This window comes from Pseudoliparis swirei, chromosome 4 (assembly GCF_029220125.1).
Source record: "Pseudoliparis swirei isolate HS2019 ecotype Mariana Trench chromosome 4, NWPU_hadal_v1, whole genome shotgun sequence".
Lineage (NCBI taxonomy): Eukaryota > Metazoa > Chordata > Actinopteri > Perciformes > Liparidae > Pseudoliparis > Pseudoliparis swirei.
In genome coordinates this window covers 20,826,894-20,847,564 of record NC_079391.1, presented here as the reverse complement: position 1 = coordinate 20,847,564, position 20,671 = coordinate 20,826,894, and the positions used below count along the sequence as shown (strand labels likewise).

General features: G+C 42.7%; 1 protein-coding gene across 3 annotated transcripts in view; it reads left to right on the top strand.

Annotated features, from left to right (window-relative positions):
* Positions 1-20,671, top strand: part of ntrk3b (neurotrophic tyrosine kinase, receptor, type 3b) — a 164,496-nt gene that overhangs the window by 75,775 nt on the left and 68,050 nt on the right. The window contains exons 8-11 of one of the 3 annotated variants that reach the window (XM_056413122.1): positions 12,670-12,972; positions 16,022-16,045; positions 16,741-16,796; positions 17,737-17,839. In XM_056413122.1, the coding sequence (XP_056269097.1) occupies positions 12,670-12,972; positions 16,022-16,045; positions 16,741-16,796; positions 17,737-17,839 (486 nt within the window). Of the gene's footprint in view, positions 1-12,669; positions 12,973-13,579; positions 13,595-16,021; positions 16,046-16,740; positions 16,797-17,736; positions 17,840-20,671 lie in introns of all 3 variants that reach the window. The other 2 variants (XM_056413124.1, XM_056413123.1) reach the window with 2 other exon arrangements.

The window sequence follows — 20,671 nt, the reverse complement described above, 5'->3', positions numbered from 1 at the left end:
CAATAAACATGGGCATGTTTGGTATCCCAGCATTCAACATATCCTCATCTTTGCAAAGAACATATACATTTTCTTTTATTTCGTAATAATTTTTCACAAGAGGAGCCCTAACACACAATGTCTAAAGTCGCGATCAATGTCGGGTCTTGCAACATTTCGACGGAGAAAACGTACAGAATACACTTTCTAAGTAGATGTATTAGCGGAGGTATTAGCGGAAGTACTAGCGGAAGTTAGCAAAGAGCTAGCGGAATCAGAAAAGGTAAAAAGTTTTACAAAAACTTTTTTTGGTGCGCTGTGTCTTCCTGACAGTAACGTGTTGAAGCCAGGAGACCGCGCTGTCTTTGCCCGGCCATGAACACGGTGATTTGCTCCGTTTTTGTTTGACTACATTTTATGAGTAACAGTTAGGGGGGTGCTAGTGACTTTTCATGCGCGAAGACCGGCATCTGAACTCTGCGGCAACCGCGATCGACATATTGAGCACCCTGCATTAAAACATTGGTGCAAGTGACTTTTTTTCGTCCCGATGTGCGCACACACGCCGGCATCCGGCGAGACGGGGATCGGAGTCGTGTTAACGTGACACGTAGAGACAGAATGACATGCTGCTGGTTCGAGACGACCAACAGACGGATTGGAAGCTCATTCTGCGCATGCGTTAAATGCGTAAAAAAAAATAACGAAGTTAAACCTGTAATTTAATTAACTGAGTTAACGCGTTATTTTTCACAGCACTAGAAAAAAGATAAAATGATCCTCAACAAAATAAATGAACAAGGGAGCTCGGTACTCAGAATATGCTCTTCTGCCAGTCTTCGTTATTTTTCTCATTCTATCAGGCCAGAAAGGCACGTGCATGCACCGTAACCTTGACCCCCATCGGCACATCCACCGGACTCTCAAACCCACGAGTTGTTGATACGCTGTCTCGTTTGTCTGACAGCTGAACACCACATAACACTTCTTATGGCTTACATTTAAAACAGACTATCAGGAGAATACATAAATCATTTAAGCTGTGTTAAAATGGAAGGAAAGGATTCCTCTCTCTTCCTCGCTCACACACCAGTGATAACAGCACACAGTCTCGACTGACACCTGGTCAGATACCACACAGGGTAACCACAGGGTCAACAATCATCGAACAATCTCGTTCAGTATTTATTTCTTAAAATACAAAAAAAATGATCACCAAAAATTAAAAATAATAGCAAATTTTTTTTTTTTTTTTTTTTTTTTTTTTTTTTTTTTTTTTTTTTTTTATTTTTTTTTTTTTTTTTTTTTTTTTTTTTTTTTATTTTTTTTTTTTTTTTTTTTTTTTTTTTTTTTTTTTTTTAAAAAAAAAAAAAAAAAAAAAAAAAAAAAAAATAAAAAAAAAAAGGAAAAAAAAAAAAAAAAAAAAAAAAAAAAAGAAAAAAAAAAATTATTATTTAAAAAAAAAAAAAAAAAAAAAAAGCATTTATTTATACTTAAGACATTTTCTGTCTTCGGTATGTATGAAGTGTAATTCATGGTCTGGATATAAGAGGAATATCCTGATGGTTAACAAATCATTGTTTTATCATTGCTGGGGAGAATCTTCTTTCTTTTTTTTCTTCTCTTTTTCCGCATCATGTAAGTTAAAAGAATAAATGCCCTCCGGTAAGGCTTACACTGTACTGATGTCACATAAGGCAACTAAACTAATCAATGTCAGAATATGCTGTTTTTCTCAGGTGGTTAGACCTGATAAGAAAGGCAAGCTACATTATATTAAGCTAGATAATACGTTTATCACAATCCCAGGGTAATTTAGAACCACCCTGATAAACCGAAATTACTGCAGGTAAATTTCACCTTTAGCCCGATAATAGCTGTTACCTCCTATTGCTAGGGACCACATCTTCTTCTTGGTTCTATGAGACGGGCATTGTTTTTTAGCTGGGCTCCCCATGTTGTTTTTCTCGTTTCTGTGAGTGTCAAGGGCAATCCCCCTCTCCAGCTCCCTCAGCATGTCTACTGGTATTCTGGAGTGGATTGACCACGCCTTGCTTCTACTCGCGTCGGTGGCCGGTAGGGCTTTGCCGTGATGGTCTCCTCTTCTCTCTTGTCTTCTGGCCTTCCTTATGGTGCTTCTGCTTTGGTGCAGTGTGTGATGTGGTACCAGTGTGGTCTGCTGTGGCTAGTCCCCCTTCCTCTTGTAGGTTTTGAGGTAGAACCAATGCCCTGGATGGACCGCCTCCTTCTGTGAGTCTGGACCAACGTGCCTCTCCTCCGTGGCTCCTTTTAACTATTGAAACAGTGCTTCCTGCATACTTGCCGCTCGCTGGACATAGCTTCGTTGTTTCTTTGGTTTACAGATTCAATGGGGGACCTCAATGAGGTCCCCCCAGGTAGGTATGGGCCTAGGCTGTCCCGTCAGCACTTCCTGGGGAATTACATATATACTACGGATAGTTTGTATTCTCATGCTCATTAATGCCAACAGCAGAGCCGTCAGTCAGTCCATTTCAGTCTACCTGCAGATTTTAGCTTTGCTTTCAGTGTAATACCAGCTCTCTCCCTACCAGTCCCTGGGAATGGGGATGATACCCCCAAACTAACCTTTGCTTGACCCTCAATAACTGACATGTTTTTTCATTATTGTGTTGTCAAAATTAATCGCTTGAAAAAATCGAGACAGTTTGCTGTTGTGGCTCCTCAGTCGTGGATCGAGCTCCTTACTGACATCAGGACAGCACAAAGTCTCAATATCCCCCGCCGGAACCTAAAAACACATCTTTTCTGACAAAACCTTGAATAAAAACAAACTAGCACTTCAGTGGCAATTACTTATGGTATTATTTATGGTAATACTTTCTTGAAGAAATATTACCCTCTTGATTACCTTCACATTGAAAATGCGGAAGGTTATGTTTTGATCGCCGTGTATTTATTTATTTATTTGTATGCGTGTTGATGTAGCAAAAACTCAAAAAGTATTGAACCGAATCGCATGAAATTTGGTGGGATGATTGGTTATTATCCGGGGACCAGTTGATTAGATTTTGGGATCGATCGGGTCAAAGTTCAAGGTCAAAGGTCATGAACAGGTCAAAATCTTCTTGAATCGCATGAAATTTGGTGGGATGATTGGTTATTATCCCGGGACCATTTGATTAGATTTTGGGATCAATCGGGTCAAGGTCAAGGTCAAGGTCATGGAAAGGTCAACATCTTTTTTTACCATAGCACGATACATTTTTGTCCAATTGGCATGCAACTAATGCCAAAATGTTCATAATTCAATGCCCAATCTTGTGATATGCGAAGGTATGCGCTCTACCGAGTGCCCATTCTAGTTCTTGTTGTTTTGAGTTGCCTCACACCGGACCCACAACAATCCTATTTTAATTTGACCAGTAATGAATGGAGGCCAACGGCCATTAAATTTCCCGTATATGATCAATAATTTCCCATTTATCTAATTCTCTATCCCATACACTTTCTGCGTTATTTATAGTTATCTTATTCCAGGTTAAAAACAAAAATAAATGAAAAAGGGAGCTCGGTACTCAGAATATGCTCTTCTGCCAGTCTTCGTTATTTTTCTCATTCTATCAGGCCAGAAAGGCACGTGCATGCACCGTAACGACCCCATCGGCACATCCACCGGACTCTCAAACCCACGAGTTGTTGATACGCTGTCTCGTTTGTCTGACAGCTGAACACCACATAACACTTCTTATGGCTTACATTTAAAACAGACTATCAGGAGAATACATAAATCATTTACAGTTTTTCTCGATTGATTACACACAAAAACTGGAACTTATAACACAATGACCACAACCTGTAACTCATGTGCCAACTCCCTAAACCAATTCTGCTAAACTATAAGCACAAGTATCTGCTTTAAACACAGATTTCAATTGTGAGCCACACTTTCTTCAAAATACAACACACAAGTATCTGCTTTAAACACAGATTTCAATTGTTAACCACACTTTCTTCAAAACACTAAACACCATCCTTTCTACTTTGCACACTTCATCAATGTCAAAACCTCCTTGTGTTTCGACAGAACACACTGCTATTCAATTTGCAAAACTTCCATTTCCACGGCTGTTGTGCAATTTGGAATCAAGGCTTTAGCAATATAAGGGCCACAGGTGACCTCCTGATTTGAAGAAGAATGGATGAAAACATGGAAGGTAGAGGAGACCAAAGAGGCAGGGGAGTAAGGGTAAGAGGACGAGGAAGAGGAGAAGGAAGAGGTGGAAGAGGAGGAGGATGTTGATGAGGTCCTGTGGCCAGACAGGAACCGACGACAGGACGAAGACATTTTAAGTCCTTTTATTTAAACTTTTCTTTCTTTTTTTGTTGACTGTTGTGGTCTATTTTCTATTGTTTATTCTGTGAAACAATTATAAAAAAGAAAGAAACATTTTTGTTTTATATTTGTGTGTTGTTTTATATTTTGAGTTAAAACACTATACATTTACAATATTTTACAACAGGAGAAAGCGTACAGTACCACTGGACATGAAAAGGCATACTGCTCCTGATGAGGCCTTCATACTGGTGTTTTCCCATTTCATAGTCGTGTTTTCCATTGAGCACATCAGTGTTCAATCGATGCTTAGAATGTCTACTCATATAATGGGCTGTGTTTGTCATTTGAAAACAAAATACCCTTTTGAGGTGACATAACACTGTTCTGAAAGCAAAGTGGCATTTTGGAGGAGACATAAAGGGTTTTGCATTTTGTGTGAGTGGTTTTGGGATTTGTGTTTAGAGTTTTGAGAAAACGAGGCATGCTTTCAAAAAATGTGTTTAAGCAATCGAGAAAAACTGTAAGCTGTGTTAAAATGGAAGGAAAGTATTCCTCTCTCTTCCTCGATCACACACCAGTGATGACAGCACACAGTCTCGACTGACACCTGGTCAGATACCACACAGGGTAACCACAGGGTCAACAATCATCGAACAATCTCGTTCAGTATTTATTTCTTAAAATACAAAAAAAATGATCACCAAAAATTAAAAATAATAGCAAATTATAATTTTATAAAACAATAAGGCGTTCAAGCTATGAATGAATGATTATTGTGCCTTCAACTGTTGAATGGTGTATGAGAGTGTAATCTAATTCTATCTTAAAAGTTCTTATTCCTCCTTTTCAGTATTTTATTCTTGTTCCTACCCTCACCACTTTATTCATTTATATAGTTAATATCTGAGATTATTCCCTATCTCTGCTGTTTTGATGGTGTATGTAAGCGTCAGTTTGGCTGCCTTTAGTATGTGTGTATATATATTAATCTCGTTGTTATACTACCTAACTTTGGCCACACAAACTTGTCCCAGGGTTAATTCCCTGCAATACCCTGTCTGCCAACTGAGGTATGAGTCTCCCTACCTCTATACGCGCTATTTCGTAGCATGGGTGAAATCAGAATCAGAAAGAATCAGAATCAGAATCAGAATCAGAAACAGGTTTATTGCCAAGAATGTTTTCACAAACAAACAAGGAACTTTTTTTGGCGGAAGGTGCAAGATTCGCGCACCAAGACACCGAGGCGCCGTCCGCGGCGCCATCTTGGAAAGGGTGGATGAAAGATTACAGCATAACATGAGGGAAGAGGCGAGAAAAGAAAAAGCCACCCCGACTATGCCTAGAGAGGTACAGTGTGGGAGCAGGAGAAACAAAAACACCATTGCACATAGCACATACATCTTAGACATGACTTGCAGAGTAGGAAGGGGAGGAGGTAATCCAAAGACTGGGCGATAGCCCCGCCATTGAGGCAGAAGGTAACCAGCACCGACAAGCAGCCAGCCGGTCCTTCGCCCGTCACGGCGCCGGACGCGAACCCGTCCTGTCACCCTGGGGGCAAAGCAGGCGGCGTGGGATGGGGGGTAGTGAGTGCATTTCAGTGTGTTTAAGTTCGTGTGTGAGTGGCCTGATGTATCGTCCTCCCCCAGTCCACAACAGACAAAGTTCCCAGACCGCAAGATGGTCGTTGCCATGGAGATGGCCTTGAAGGTCCTGGGAGAAAACAACCACAGGTGTCTGTGGATAGGGGAAGGAATGAGAGAGTCTCGCTTCAGTGATCTTGGGAGTTGTTGTTCCAGTCACGGCCTTGGCCAAGGCCCGTCCTGGTAGAGGGCCGAAAGCAGATAAGATTGGGATTGTTTGGTCTTCCAGTAGCTGCAATTCAATTTTGCGCACCTACTATTCCTCCATTTTCCTCCCGTTTGCCAATAGGATTTCAAATCGATCCAATTTCATTTGCAGAGCCATCAGCTTCTCCACGATGTTGTCATTCTGACGGTTTAATGCCAAAGTCTGGTGCCAACAACTCTGCCTAACGTCAATCATGTCGGGCAGCCCTAGGGGGCTTTTAACGGCTGTCACCGTTTCCTTAATTTTCCGATAAGCCAGGGCAGCGCCAAATCCAAACAGCAGAAATCCTGTAATCAAAGTTCCGAATAGGTAGATGTCTTCTCGTCCTCCACGGAAAGGGCTGCTAGGCACAAGACCGCCACTTCCCCCAGCGTCCATCGTGTAACCAGCAACCCGTCCGGCAGGACAGGCAGGTTCCCAGAACCCGAGCTTCTCGTCGAGAAGATGGTGTCAGTGCGTTTAAGGACCAGTTGATTACGTCCATGGTTTTTAGTTCAAGAGCGATCACGGAGAGAGTCTCTCAAGTATAGAGACAGACAAGACATGACGAGAGAAGCCAAGCAGGGAGGGGAAGGTCATGGGGAGGAGAGGGAGAGAAAAATGCGACCGCCTTCGTCGAGAGCCAAATCCATGCAGTACCACCCCCGACCACTATGTGCCCTCTATCCTGTATCTCGAGGCACTCTTGTCTCCTCTTTCTCTATTTCCGGTCTCGCTCTTCCTGTCCACGAAGGTTAGCTGGAGGCTAGCCCTCCTGCCTTAATGCTTATCAACAAAGAAGCGAGTGTGTATGCCACTGTGAACCTCCCTAAAATAAATTTGACTAAATTCAACGGACTCTCAAACTAACAGATTGTTGACACGGCCTACTCCCACCTGGTGATAACGGCCCACAGCCTTGATGACCCTCGGTCCGCTCCTACGCAGAGTCTCCCTTGGTTCCACATGAAATGATTTCGCTCAGTAGTTAATGTAATCACTTCTTCATTACGTTAATTATTTTATTACTCCTTGTTATATTTATCGTATAACGCACCCACCAGTCAGAACATCAACAGAACATTCACAAAATGCTCGTTAGTTTATATATGATATCTAATAGTTCCCAGGGGAATTTCTATTCCTTTTAATTCCACCTTTTCAGCTCCAGATTCATATTTTATTCAATTTATTAATAACGTAGGTCTACTGTCATATCTATCAATCTACCCCTTTGTTAAACATCCTTTTCCCTTTTTCTTAAATAGTCAGAGCAACACACACACACACACACTTTCTTGGCTTCTCCAAGGTTCCTGTCTGCGGCTTATGACACAGTTCTGCAAAACTGTGTTTCACACAGTTCTCTATTCTATATGACACACTTCTGATCAATCTGTCCCAGTTTATTTTATAACCTATGTCTAAACTATGGGCTGAGGCTTGTTCTGCTGTTGACGACAACATTTAGTTTTTCCAATCACACAGTTTTTAGACAAAACGTCGTCGGTACACCTGTTCTTTATGAGGCCTCTTATTGTCAATCGCCAAACAGCCGCAGACCCTCGTCAGGGGTCCGTGAAATGGATGTCTTTACTCCCTTTATCTTAAACCAGGTCACTCATCTGAGTTCAGGGTCCCCTATGTATTTAGTTATTTGTCTACCAAGTTAGAACATGTCACAGCAACATACACAGGCCACGAGTTAATGGCCATAACTCACAGACAACTTCATTTCAATAAGCAGGCAGTTTATCAAGCATAGTTGGGATTTTAGTAATATAACTATATATATACAAATATATATGTACGTATAAATAACATATGTTTGATATATATTCATATTTATATATAAATTATATATTTATAAACAATATATATATATATAAATGTAATGTACGAATACTTTACAGTGAATAATTAAACTGATGAGCAAGAACAGCTGATGTGGTGACGTCATCAAGTCAGCTGCTGTTCCAATCGCAGAAAGACCGTCCTTCGTCCTCTCGTCCTCTGTAATCTGGACTCCCAAGACCAAAATCCCAAGTCCAAACTCCAAATGAACACAAGTCTGTACTCAGTGTACTTGGAATTAATAAACGGCTGAAGTAAAAAAGCTGTCTCGGCTAACTTCTGCTAACGGTTAGCTGAGCGAGCCAACTTCAACAACATGTGCCAGGTAGAAGTAGTAGAGCATAACACACCAGGTGCATCACACTTCTGTGACCAATCATGCTTAGACAGAGGTTCGGACCGTACCAGCTCATTTGCATACAAGGACACATAAATAGACGCATAAATAAATGAAGAAATACAGAAATGGAGAATAGATTTATCTAATGATGTCCTGTTTAGGTATAACTTATATTTATGTATACCTGTATTTATGTATACATTTATTTAAGCATTTATTTATTTATTCCTGTATTTATTTATTTATACATATATAAATAAATAAATAAAGGAGTTATGCTTAGGGCACCAACATGGCTAGCAGCGGCACAGGTGTGTATATATATTATATATATATATATAACTCTTAGATAACTTAACCCTGTGGCTTGGCCCGGAGCAGATTCGGGACAGGTTGTATTCAAAGCCTGTATTTATTATAGGTGTCTGACGTTTTTCTTTACTGTAGCGAGCCGGCTGTTTTACAGAGCGCAGTCTATTGTGGCTGTTTGCAATGCATCACGCTGCAGGACAGGGGAGATTTGTCACCAATTCAAACACACCTCTACGAGCTGGAAATGACAGATTGGCTTTGCTACATCTCGTCCTCGGGGCTTCCTCCACACGGACACTCTATGGATGTATATCTCCAGGCATTCTTTTTTCCTTTTCTTCTTCTTTTCTATTGATGCTCTCTGCTGGTGCTGCAAATTAACTTATTAATTTGTCACTACATGCTCCGATGGTAATTACATTTCCTCCCCTGCGCAGCCTATTGTCTGTGGAAATGTCATAAAATAGCTTAAACTGCCACTCTGATTAGGGAGTAATTTGATTGACAGCAAAATTACCAGCCGTCAAGTGACATTCTCTGCATTCAAAAGATGAATTCCATTTTTCTTTTTTTCTTCTTTCTTTTCGAGAAACCACAATGCAATTTCTGCCAGCCATTGTTCTGCTGCTGCCTGGAACAACAGCTCTACAGCATTGTGCAATCACACAACTTAACATGTGTTTCCTTTGGTCCTACTGCATATAGCTCTCTATAAAGAACAAGCTCCTGGGTTAGGAGTTATATTCCCTCAGAAGTAGCTCTACAGGTAGAGCAAGGCATTATATGAGGCGGTTCTGATTGGATCCCTACATAATATCCATGTGCTGCTTCTTACAGGTTAAAATCGTCATCACGATATGCCATCTAATTTCCCCTTGTGTGGATTAATAAAGTATATATCATCATCATCATCCATGATATCCTATCCGGCTGGAGCTTGGCATTTGAAGTGTGCCACCAGTGTTGCCACTAGATAGCATTGCACAACTAGACTTCACGAACACTGTTCTCACGGATCAAAGGCAAAGCCTGTTATCTCTCTGAGCGCCACAAGGACACCATGTTGTTGTTGTTACGGTCCAGTGTGGAGCGCCGTAATGGCTTGTATTGTATCGGCTGAGACTGAGGTCACAGTCATGCTGAGGGGGTAATAGATCGTTCTCTAACTGTCCATCAACATGAGAATTCGCTCTTTTTCTTTCTCTCTCTCTCTTTTTGTGTGTGTGTGTGCTGCACAGCTGTATGCCGCAGTCACTTCATGCCCATTGTCCTCCCGCCTCACTTTTTCTCTTCTCATTAATATATTTTCTCTTTTCTTTACATGAGCTCCAAATCAAAGCTTTGTACACGCCCCCACACAGCCAGCACGCTCACACACACACACACACACACACACACACACACACACACACACACACACACACACACACACACACACACACACACACACACACACACACACACACACACACACACACACACACACACACACGTTCTTGCCTTAGCCTGTAGTGCAATTGAATGACTATTGTCACTATTGTCTAGCATGAACAATTTCGCCAAAGCAGTTAATAAAATGACAGCTTTCAAATGTCAATAAATACGTTATTCATCTTTATACTGGGTGATTATTCGGTTTGAAAACATGAGCTGTCCATCGGGACATGGCGGTTAATAACCAGGGCTGCAATTATTTGTATTATCCATTTATTTGACAATCATTTATAAAATAGTCAATCTCTGTCTATAACTTTATTAATGACAAATCTCACTTGTTGTGTTTACAATTAGGGAGTTGGTTATGCTGAAAAAGAAGTGTGTTGTGCTAGCGCATCAGAAAGCCAACGTTTTCACTTATCCAGTAAAGTGTCTTAACATCTGCAGAGATGGGATGGATGAATCGTCCTTACTTTGCTGATGTCCTACAGCGCCACCAAGATGTTGTCTCAACATATTGATTGGCCAGATGTTAGCTTCAGACATTCTTGGTTGTCGCAAGAGGAGTTTCAACATGTCTGGGGAAACAACAAAGCTGCAATTCAATTTCAATTCAGTTTATTTGTATAGCCCAATTTCACAAATTACAAATTTGTCTCAGAGTGCTTTACAATCTGTACACATAGACATCCCTGCCCCAAAACCTCACATCGGACCAGGAAAAACTCCCAAATAACCCTTCAGGGGAAGAAAAAAAGGGAAGAAACCTTCAGGAGAGCAACAGAGGAGGATCCCTCTCCAGGATGGACAGGTGCAATAGATGTAATGTGTACAGAAGGACAGATTTAGAGTTTAAATACATTCAATGAATGTGACAGAGTGTATGAATAGTTCATAGTAGGTATATTCCACGATGGAGACCTCCACGATCCATCAGGCAGATGGCGGTGGGGAGGAGGAGTGGGCGGAGTCTCAACAGTGGGCGGAGTCTCAACAGGACAGTGGCGTCGTCAGGAGCAGGAATTCCACGACCCAGACCTCGATGATCCATCAGGCAGATAGGATCTATGTCGTCTCATAGGGTCCGATGACCCCATGAGACGTGAAGTCAAAAGGACTCCGGGGAGAAAGCAGAGTTAGTAACGTGTGATTGAGAGATGAAAATTCATCCTTAAGGAGAGAACAAAAAGAGGAGATAGGTACTCAGTGCATCCTAAAACGTCCCCCGGCAGCTATAAGCCTATAGCAGCATATCAAGGGGCTGGACCAGGGCAAACCTGATTCAGCCCTCACTATAAGCTCTGTCAAAGAGGAAAGTCTTAAGTCTACTCTTAAACGAGGTGACTGTGTCTGCCTCCCGGACTGAAGGTGGAAGCTGGTTCCATAAAAGAGGAGCTTGATAACTAAAGGCAATATAATCTGCTTTGTTTGGACTACCTTTCTTACAGAGATGGACACTTGGAGGGTACATACACAATACGCAAAGGATCATTAGTCTTAGTTAAGGGGGGAATCTGGGGGCCCAACAAAAAACGTTTGCCCTGGGGTCTCCAAACAGGTTCACTTGGCAATGCAAGTTCCCCAACTGGTGCCTATAATCATCAAATATTTGGTATTTTTTATGAAGAAACGACTAATCCCAACCCTATTTCTTGATTCAAATTACAAGCTTTAAAAATGTTCTATTCATTTGCACACTGCTTGAAACTGCAGGTGGGGATTCATCAGGGCTGCTTCAGGGTTATCTGAATGACGACATAAACACACATCCAAGGAGATCTAGCCAATGTAGATAGGATTGCTGACACACGCCTACAGAAAGTGCAGGCATTGAAGCCCAGCAAGAGACAAAGCAATAGCTTATTATGAGTGTGTGTGAGCAGTGGAGTTTATGGGTAAGTAGGGAGTGGGGAGGGGTCTGGTATGTAGAACAGACACAGAGGTAATACTGACTGCCAAATATTTCTTTTTGATGATGTAGCTGCGAGAGTGGCTCGTCACATAGACAAGTCAGTGTATGAATTGTTTATGAAATGTGTCTAATGGTATTAAAGTGATACATTGCCTCTCAGCTTGGCGGCGTTGTGGACTCGGAGGTGTGTTGCTGTGTGTCAGGGAAGACAGGCTTTGTGCTTGTTTATGCTGCAGAGATTCCTCCAGGCAAGAGGAGCCCCTCTGTCTGCTTGTTTTTCTCCACCACTGTGTACTGCTGCAATATGTAACACACAGTAAAAGGCTCATTGCCACTCGCAGGCAGGAACCCTGTATTCCTAAATGCCATGGTCCCCAGAACAAATCAGAACAGCTTTGTAATGAGTTGGCTGCTGCATATTTTTGTTTTTGAGGTCTTTCACACAAATAGGACAGGCTTTCCTCGACCGATAGGTTGTGGAACTCTGGAAAATAACGTTATGACACAAGAATCTGACTAAAATCCTCAAGAATCCTGTCTTTAATGTTTCAGGACGGGCCATACCAGGTTCAGGGGCATCCAGGAAGTGCTCACTCTGGTGTTTCCCTCGTGGTATGGGTGGATTGCCCTTTAGCCTCGAATCTGTGCCGTGAATTAAATTGTTTGTTTCCCTCTTCACTGCAGTTCCTCCGGTCATCTTGAGACTGGCTGAGCCCGAGCAGCGCCACGATACCTGCATCGAGTTCACGGTTCGGGGCTACCCCCATCCCAAGCTGCGCTGGTTCTACAAGCAAAAGGAGATCCTCCAGAACGAGTACATCCGAACCGAGATGGACTTTTACCAGGACTACCTGGAGGGCTGCCTGACCTTCCAGAACCCAACGCACATAAACAACGGCAACTACACTCTCGAGGCAAGCAACCCTTTGGGAACGGTCGCCAAGACCGTGTATGGCCACTTCCTCATGGCCCCTGGCGCTGAAGAAGGTGAGTGGATCATTCTCGAGGGGTAGCCATTCCTCACTGTGCTCGTGGCTGATGAGCTATGCACTGTTTGCAGCGGCTAGCGCGGATGTCCTAATAATCAAAGGAAAAAAATAATTATACACGGGTTATTAACAATTTTTACTGCCTGAACATTGCCTTCCACCTACTGGATTTGAATTGGAATAAAAGTACAGGAGAAAAAAGGAAATACTTGATTTTTCCCAAGAGCTGGCATGGCCAACTAATTTTTAAATGGGCATCACAATTTGAAACAAGTTTTTGACGAGTGGGATTTCTATTTTAAACTGCCTGTTGTATGAATTACAGGTTTCACCCTAGGTGGAAGAAGTACAGGGAGCTTTTAGTTGCTATTAAAATCTCCCTGTGCAGGGTTTAGGTGTGTGGAGCTATTCCCTGCTGGCTGGATCACAGCCAGGGTTTATACACAGTTCAGTCAGGTAGATTGTTCGCCTGCAGTTCACTCCAAGTTCACAGGGAATACACCCACAAATACTGGCAAATGTGTCCCCATGGTCAATATTCCAAGGTTAATCTTTTGTGTCAATTAATTGACAGGACGTGACTTTCTCTGTCTTCTCTTTTGCAGACATAGTGGAATTAGGTGAGTGTTTGTATTTTAAAATAACCCTGCAGTTTATTTGGTTTTCATTTATTCTTTTACTTGTTTGTCTGGGATCAGTATGCACACACATACACACCTACACACACAAACACATCACTTCATGTTGGATCGTCACTGTTGAGATAGTAACCATGGGGACATTTTTTGACTAACTCAAAGTTCTGGTCCCGTGGTTATCTGCCTTTATTACTTTTCTTATGGGGGAGAGACGATGCTTCAGTAATGCCCTGCGTAACCCGAATACGTTTACATATTCTTCTGACACAGCGAGGTGACCTGCACTACCACAGTCTATTTCTGCTGGTCGGTAAGCAGCTCATTGACTCAAGCAGCTGGGCTTTGATGCCTCGATCAATCGTTCACTCAGCCCGGCCACGCTTAGTTACTGTTGCAACACCTGACAGTTGATCTACCACCCAACATTTTTTTAATGGTCGACGACAATTACCTTGGATGGCACCTGGATTCTCGCAATCACAGCCTCTCGTGATCGCACATCACACAAAACTCTTGAGTGCGCCTTAAGGCAGAGCACGACCAATCGGCGTCATGGAGCTACTGACAGCTACGGGCTCAACAACACTGATGGCTCTGACAAAAGCCAGTAAAAGGAGATTGATCCATGGTTCATCTAATCATCTGCCAAGTACTCAACAATGTCCAATGACTGTTGGAAAAATGTAAGGTAGACAAGGCAAACTTCGACTTAAATTAGGCAACTATCAATTTAGCCAAAATGTGTCAGCTGGAGCTATAAAGCAATACATTAGCAAGCTATTCAAGCTCGAGGGATGTCCATGAGTTGGTTAGACATGCCAGGCAAGGACGAGAGGTGAATGAGTCAAATAAACCAACGATCGTATTTTTTCTAAATCTTCGTAGGTGGTTTTGTTGGTTTAACTTACGTTTACAACCATAAGGATTTTCTCTGACCCAGTGCCTTCGAAAGTGTCGGACAAAGCATATTTCAGGTAATGTCGGCAGGGGTCGCTGGAGTGAACATTCCCCAAAACTAATAAAGAGAAAGACAAAGCCACTCACTTTTGCTTACATTCTGATATAGTGAAAAGATAATGCTTAATGACCACCGCTTGGAGGATTAAAAGTCAGAAAGCCTCAGTATGACGGAGCATTTCCGTGGTCGTTGCACTAGAGACCCCAGGTTTTTAGTCATTCTTTTCTCTCGTGGGACTTGCATCAGCAAATCGGCATTTCGTCATACCGCTTTCTTTCTAACCCCTAAACAAGCTAATTTCGTTCGCTGGTCACATGTGAAAGTGGCCAATGCAGTCATACTGCTGGAACGATGCTTTGGCCAACTATCGCACTGCATCGTAAATCTCCTGCCCGAGATCTCCATGTGTGATTTGGCCCCCGGCTGTTGTGGCAGCCTCTCTGTTGACGGCTTAAACTAAGTGGGCCGGTCTGATCTCTGACCTTCGTCGGAGTCTTCTTCCATCTCCATATGAAGGGCCATTCTTTCTCATCAGCCATGGATTATAAAGCAGCTTGGCTGGCGATGGGAACGGAGGGGCGCCGGCCGAGGACTTCACGGTGCCACACATATACGCACACACCCGCACACTGTGAGGCAGGTGAGGGAGAGGTGTTTGGGTGATAAGAGTGTGAAACATTAAAGCGGCGGCGTGGGAGGGAGCTCAGCCATAGAGGAGGAGACTGACAGGCCGGCTGATACTAATACTGCTGAGGAGAGAGGAGGGCAGGGGGAGGGAAGAGGGAGAGGGATGAATGCTGGGAAGGAGGGACAGATAGATGGTAGTTAGGGCACACTCACAGACTCAGACGCAGAGCAATGCACTTTACTGTTATGTGCGTCTCGGAGCCAGTGGCAGCCAGTCTACCATGCAGCCATTAATTTGCCCACAATTACTCTCTGATGTCCTGGCTGTAGGCCTCGGACTGGATTGTCCCTGACACCAGTTAATTTTGTTTCATGGCTCTGTCTCCATCCTCTTCTCCCCACACTCCCCAGAACTCTCATATGTAGCACGTTGACATCTTCAGGATCATTTTGAGACACTAATATCTAGTCCAGCAAGATCCAGTTCAGTCTGAAAATGTGTGTCAGCTCATTTAATTGGATCCAATTTAACATGTGTTGCTCTTGGCTATATGTATAACTTATTTTTCTGTTTTTCTGGTTGTATATTTGTGTGTAATGTACAAGCATGAGCATGCGTTGGTGCAAAAACAACAACAACCTACAATGTCTTTTCTGTTTATGTCACCTAAGACTTTAGGATAGCAAGCATCAGGCTTTGTTTGGAACCTTGTGACAGATGCCAGATGTAGTTGTGCATTTGAGATTGTGCAGGCTACTAACTGAAAGCCTTTTATCAGCATCTACACAGAAACATGAACAGTTCATCGAAATTCCACAACCAGTGAGATCGTGGATGAGCCCTACCGGCCAATACCGATGTTTTCTTCTTTACTTTTGGTCATACCAGCTGGTTTACGAGGCCCCAGACTGGCTGAATGTATCATAATGTAACTCAATGGAATATCTGATGGCATCAGCTGTTGGCTCTGCTTTATATCCAACCTAGCTCTCTTTCTGCCGATTATCTATCACAACACACCTCCTTAAGTAGTGTGTCATGCCTGAGCTACCACATGGGCAGTGCGGTGTGGTTTTTCCCAGAGTCTCAAGTATTTAGCAATTTATCGCTGTTTTTTTTATTAACATTGTAGTCAATGTACTATTGACGAAGTAGATTGAAATGTTTATATGAAATGACAAACACATGAATGAGGAACGCACAATATGATATGTTTAAACTGGCAATATCGCAAAACATACATACAAAATATTTGGCCTTGTGTAGATCCTGAAAAGTGTATACACCAGAGACCACATCAGGTCGTCTCATTCTGGCCATTTAGGCTGTGCAATAACCCGTGTAAGTGTCACTTTCAACTATTTATTGTGATGATAGACATTAACAGGTAAATACAGGGGATGTGCATGCTGCCATCAAAAATCCCACATAAGTGTGAAACTCAGTTTAATATGTATTCACTGGAAGTGTGGGAGTAAACCACAGCCATTAAAGGTTTATTCTCAGCTGCTGATGCCTGCTTTGTGCATTTCTGTGTTTCAGTTACTTCGATGCCGTCAGATGGTGATTCGGGGCGACCAGATGAAGACACTTTTGGGGTGAGTTTTCTCCCTAATGATGTTGATGCAACAGCTGCTAAAGACATTGCCCCTGGGCTTAGCGGAGCTGCTGCGCGTCACAACACTAAACCGAACTGCTGTTGTCAGGGGACCCTCGGAGGGAGTTTGTTCTGTGTGTTGACAAACAGCGCTGCTGAGGAACAAAGTCTACAAAACGCCAAACGATGTTACAGTCCTTTTTTTTCTTTTTCAGAGCTGTATGTTTGAACATTAATGATGTTAATGATGCACTCTGTTCACGCCCAGTGCGGGCGAGTTATTCCACGGTTGTCCAGTAGATCGAAAGAGATGCTAATGGAATTTTTTTTAATGGCACTTTGCCATGTGCTGCTTTCTAAAGTAAGCTAGTTAGTTGGACATGCTAATAGTTCAAGTTTACATCAACCACCTTTGCTCATGTGTTTCTGGTGTGACAAGGTATTTCTTCTCAACCCAGTCCTATGTACACCACTTACTGTAAATACAAGAAGATCTCCAAAGCTTGACAGGCTTGCCGTTTTCTTGTCAGACATTTTGACGGATCATAGCGGCAAAAGCAAGTAAAACAAATGTCATTAACGATGGCTTAGTCCTAGTTGGTAGATTGTATTCTTTTTTTGATAAAACAACAGCTCTTGATTGGATTATTCAACTGTGCATTAAATATGAGATCAATTAATTTAGTTGGTAACGGTGTTGACTTAAAATGTATAATTTTTTTATTGTATAAAATTACATTCTGTGAACTGCAAAGCATCGCAGCCAAGACAGGTATTGAGTTGTGTCTTTTCTTACTCCAGACTGCCGTAATCTATGTGAAAGCAGTCGTCACAGTCTAGCGAGATTAAACTCTGATTTGCAGTGTTTAAGGTGATGATGAATCTGGATAGGATTACGATGTGAGCGCAGTCTGACGCAGCGTTTCCCTCCTTCCTCTCAGGTTTCCATCGCCGTGGGTTTGGCTGGCTTCGCTTGCGTCCTCCTGCTCGTCCTTTTTGTTCTGATCAACAAATACGGCCGGCGCTCCAAATTCGGTATGAAAGGTAAGTCTCCGTGAATAGGCAGAGGGACAGATAGGCAGCGAAACAGTTAGCTTTAGTTTTCTTTGGCTTTTCTGCCAGTTGCATCATTGTGCAGAAAATCCATTCCCCTGGCTAATCTTCTCTCTTCAAAACCTTTGTTCATCAGAAAATGTACATATGCCGCTACTGTAGAAATCCTACTTTTACTCCACTTTTGCAGAACCGCGACCGCACTTTAGTCACCCAAGAGGATTTTTTAAAAAGAAAAAATGGGATGGGACTATAAATAGACTTGATGATTGTTGCAGGTCACAGAAGTTCTGCTGTGGCAGCGGGAGTTCTGCTAAAGGCCATACACTTGCAAGCACCCGTGCTCATGCGGCGCAGGCAGCTGGATCAATACCAATGAGGACATGCGGGCACATCCAAACGAGGCCTTTGCGCTGCACATGTACGCCAAACACATGCAACCTGTCTGCAATGTGGAGCGATCGAGGAAAGGGATCCCAAATTAATTAGCGGACCCGGCGCTGTCAATCACGCTGAGAAATGCAATAGGATTAACATGGCTTTTGTGCATGCTGAGCTTTCATTTTGTGTCAGCTCCAGGTTTTGCTCATCTCTTCCGGCGTTGGCGTTGGGGAAGAGGCAAAAAACAAAAAGATGAGAGAGGGCGGTGTAGAGGCTCAGGTCCAGGTTCAGTCTTAGTGTTTGCTTGCACGACTGCAGCTCTTATCAGTTGGCAGGCCGAATGGCGGCATTTGCTCGTGTTTGGTGTTCGTTACGTGGGTGGGGGGGGGCGGCGTTGTCAACCATACATCACATATTCCTGTGCCCCTGTCCCTGTGTCCCTGTGCGTGGATTCCAGCTTCTGATCCTCCCCGTACACATTTGCACTGGCTCACTCACTGCTCCTACCTGTTGATTCAGAGCTCGGGTCACTTTCTTCTTCTCTCTTTCACCAAGCAACGTTCAAATGGTATGCAGGCATGACCTCGCGGCATCGAACCATGCACATTCCTCATTTCACACCGTGAGCGTGGTGTAAAGTTGCATTAGCTGCTGTCACCCCTTAATTACCTACATTACAGGATTAGAGTTTGTTACTTACCTCGGTAAAAGACTCTCTGCTGTAATTATTTAGGAGAAAAGCTGGCTGTAATCAAGGATGAGCCTTAAACAGTAGCTAATGAGGCTTTACGTGTTTGTAATGTCATGGCATGTCATATGAATTAAGCCGCGTGAAAACACTGGTTCGAACGGTGAGGAAACAACAGTGTCAGATCCCGATAAGAAATAAAAGATGCTGGGAAGAAGAGATCACGTAAAGCTCATCATGAGCTCCACACACACCGCCACAGCTGCACATGATGCGGTAACTGTCTTATACTCCGATATACGGTACTACATATATATAGTAGAGGGATCAGTTTGATATTTATGATACCATGTAAAACTCAATCAACCATCAATCTTATTTTTACACTTGCTTTCGAATGAAAAGGAGGCGCTGCTTCATGTTCTTCGTTGGTCGGAGCGCATGGCGTCAACAGAGGGACTCTTCTCCAGAAGGGTGCTTAAAGTGCAGTTTCGGTTCTCTCCGAGCTGGAGAGATGAAGAGTGTAATTTATCTCCTTGATGGAGAGGTCCAGAGTTCTCTTGGACACTGTAGGGCCTTGTTTTAAAAAATTGCATCGCTGGGCCATCTCGCTGAGCGCCACTCTCCAGCAACTTACGCTGCTTGGCACGGTGTGCTAAGATTGCTCGCTTTGCTCAAGGGAACCTCAACATCTTCTGTCAAGAGACAGAGAAAGCTTTCTTTTTAAATACGTTTCTTTTCTTTTTTCTTTACTCGGCTCATATTTTGTTCCCAGCCACTTGTGCTCAGCTGCCTAGTTAAAGGTAAGTTAGTACTGTGGCTATTCGGTGGTGCAGTGGGGCTTCCGGCAGGTGGATTACATATATCAACATTTAATGGCAAGAAAAGTGAAAAACACATTCAATCACACTCCTCGTGTCTCTCTCTCAGCTCTCCCGCACCTCCGACGGCACCTTCACCTTCCCCGGGCGGCTTACCTGAAAGAAAGAGAAAGATCAAACAACAAGTCATATACTTCTTCTTCTTCCTGTCGTCTAACGCGTCACTCCGGTTTCTTCGCTTTCAGATTCCGATTTAAGTCACCTTCTGTTCAATTCTGTTGTAATTGTGAGTGTTGTCAGTGATTTCATTTCAACCGTCACAATGTATAATAATAATATACAGTCACAGTCTATAATATACATTAATTTCACATTTATATTTACATTTTGCATAGGTACCTTTTATGCTCATAATATAATAATAAATAATATAAATATCTCTTAATATTGTCTATATTATAATATCTTTCTATATGTATTAATTTAAACCATAAGACCTCTGCAGATGTTATCAAAATAAACTATTACAACTTAACACTACTCATATTGAAAGTGGAGCATATCACTATGTTGAGCTATTACTACTGTTTTTCTCCACTTTTTACAGTAAAGCCAGTGTTATGAAGCGCCTGTTTCGGCTTCATAGTGTGAGCTAACCGGGGGGGGCAAAAGCACAGAGGAAAAGCTCAGGTGGACATTACCCTACTCTATCTTTACATAGAGAACAGTCCTTTGCTGCTACATTAATGCTCTGAATACAGTACAGAGAACCGTCAACGAATAAAATACATCAATATCGGTGTCCTTAGTTCCTCATCTCCTTTGTGCATCAGGCAGTAGTTTGTATCTCCAGACTGCGGTTGCTACACATGAACCACTTCATCTTAAATGGAGACGTGCTCGTTCCACTGTGCCTGTGAGTGAGTGAAGGTA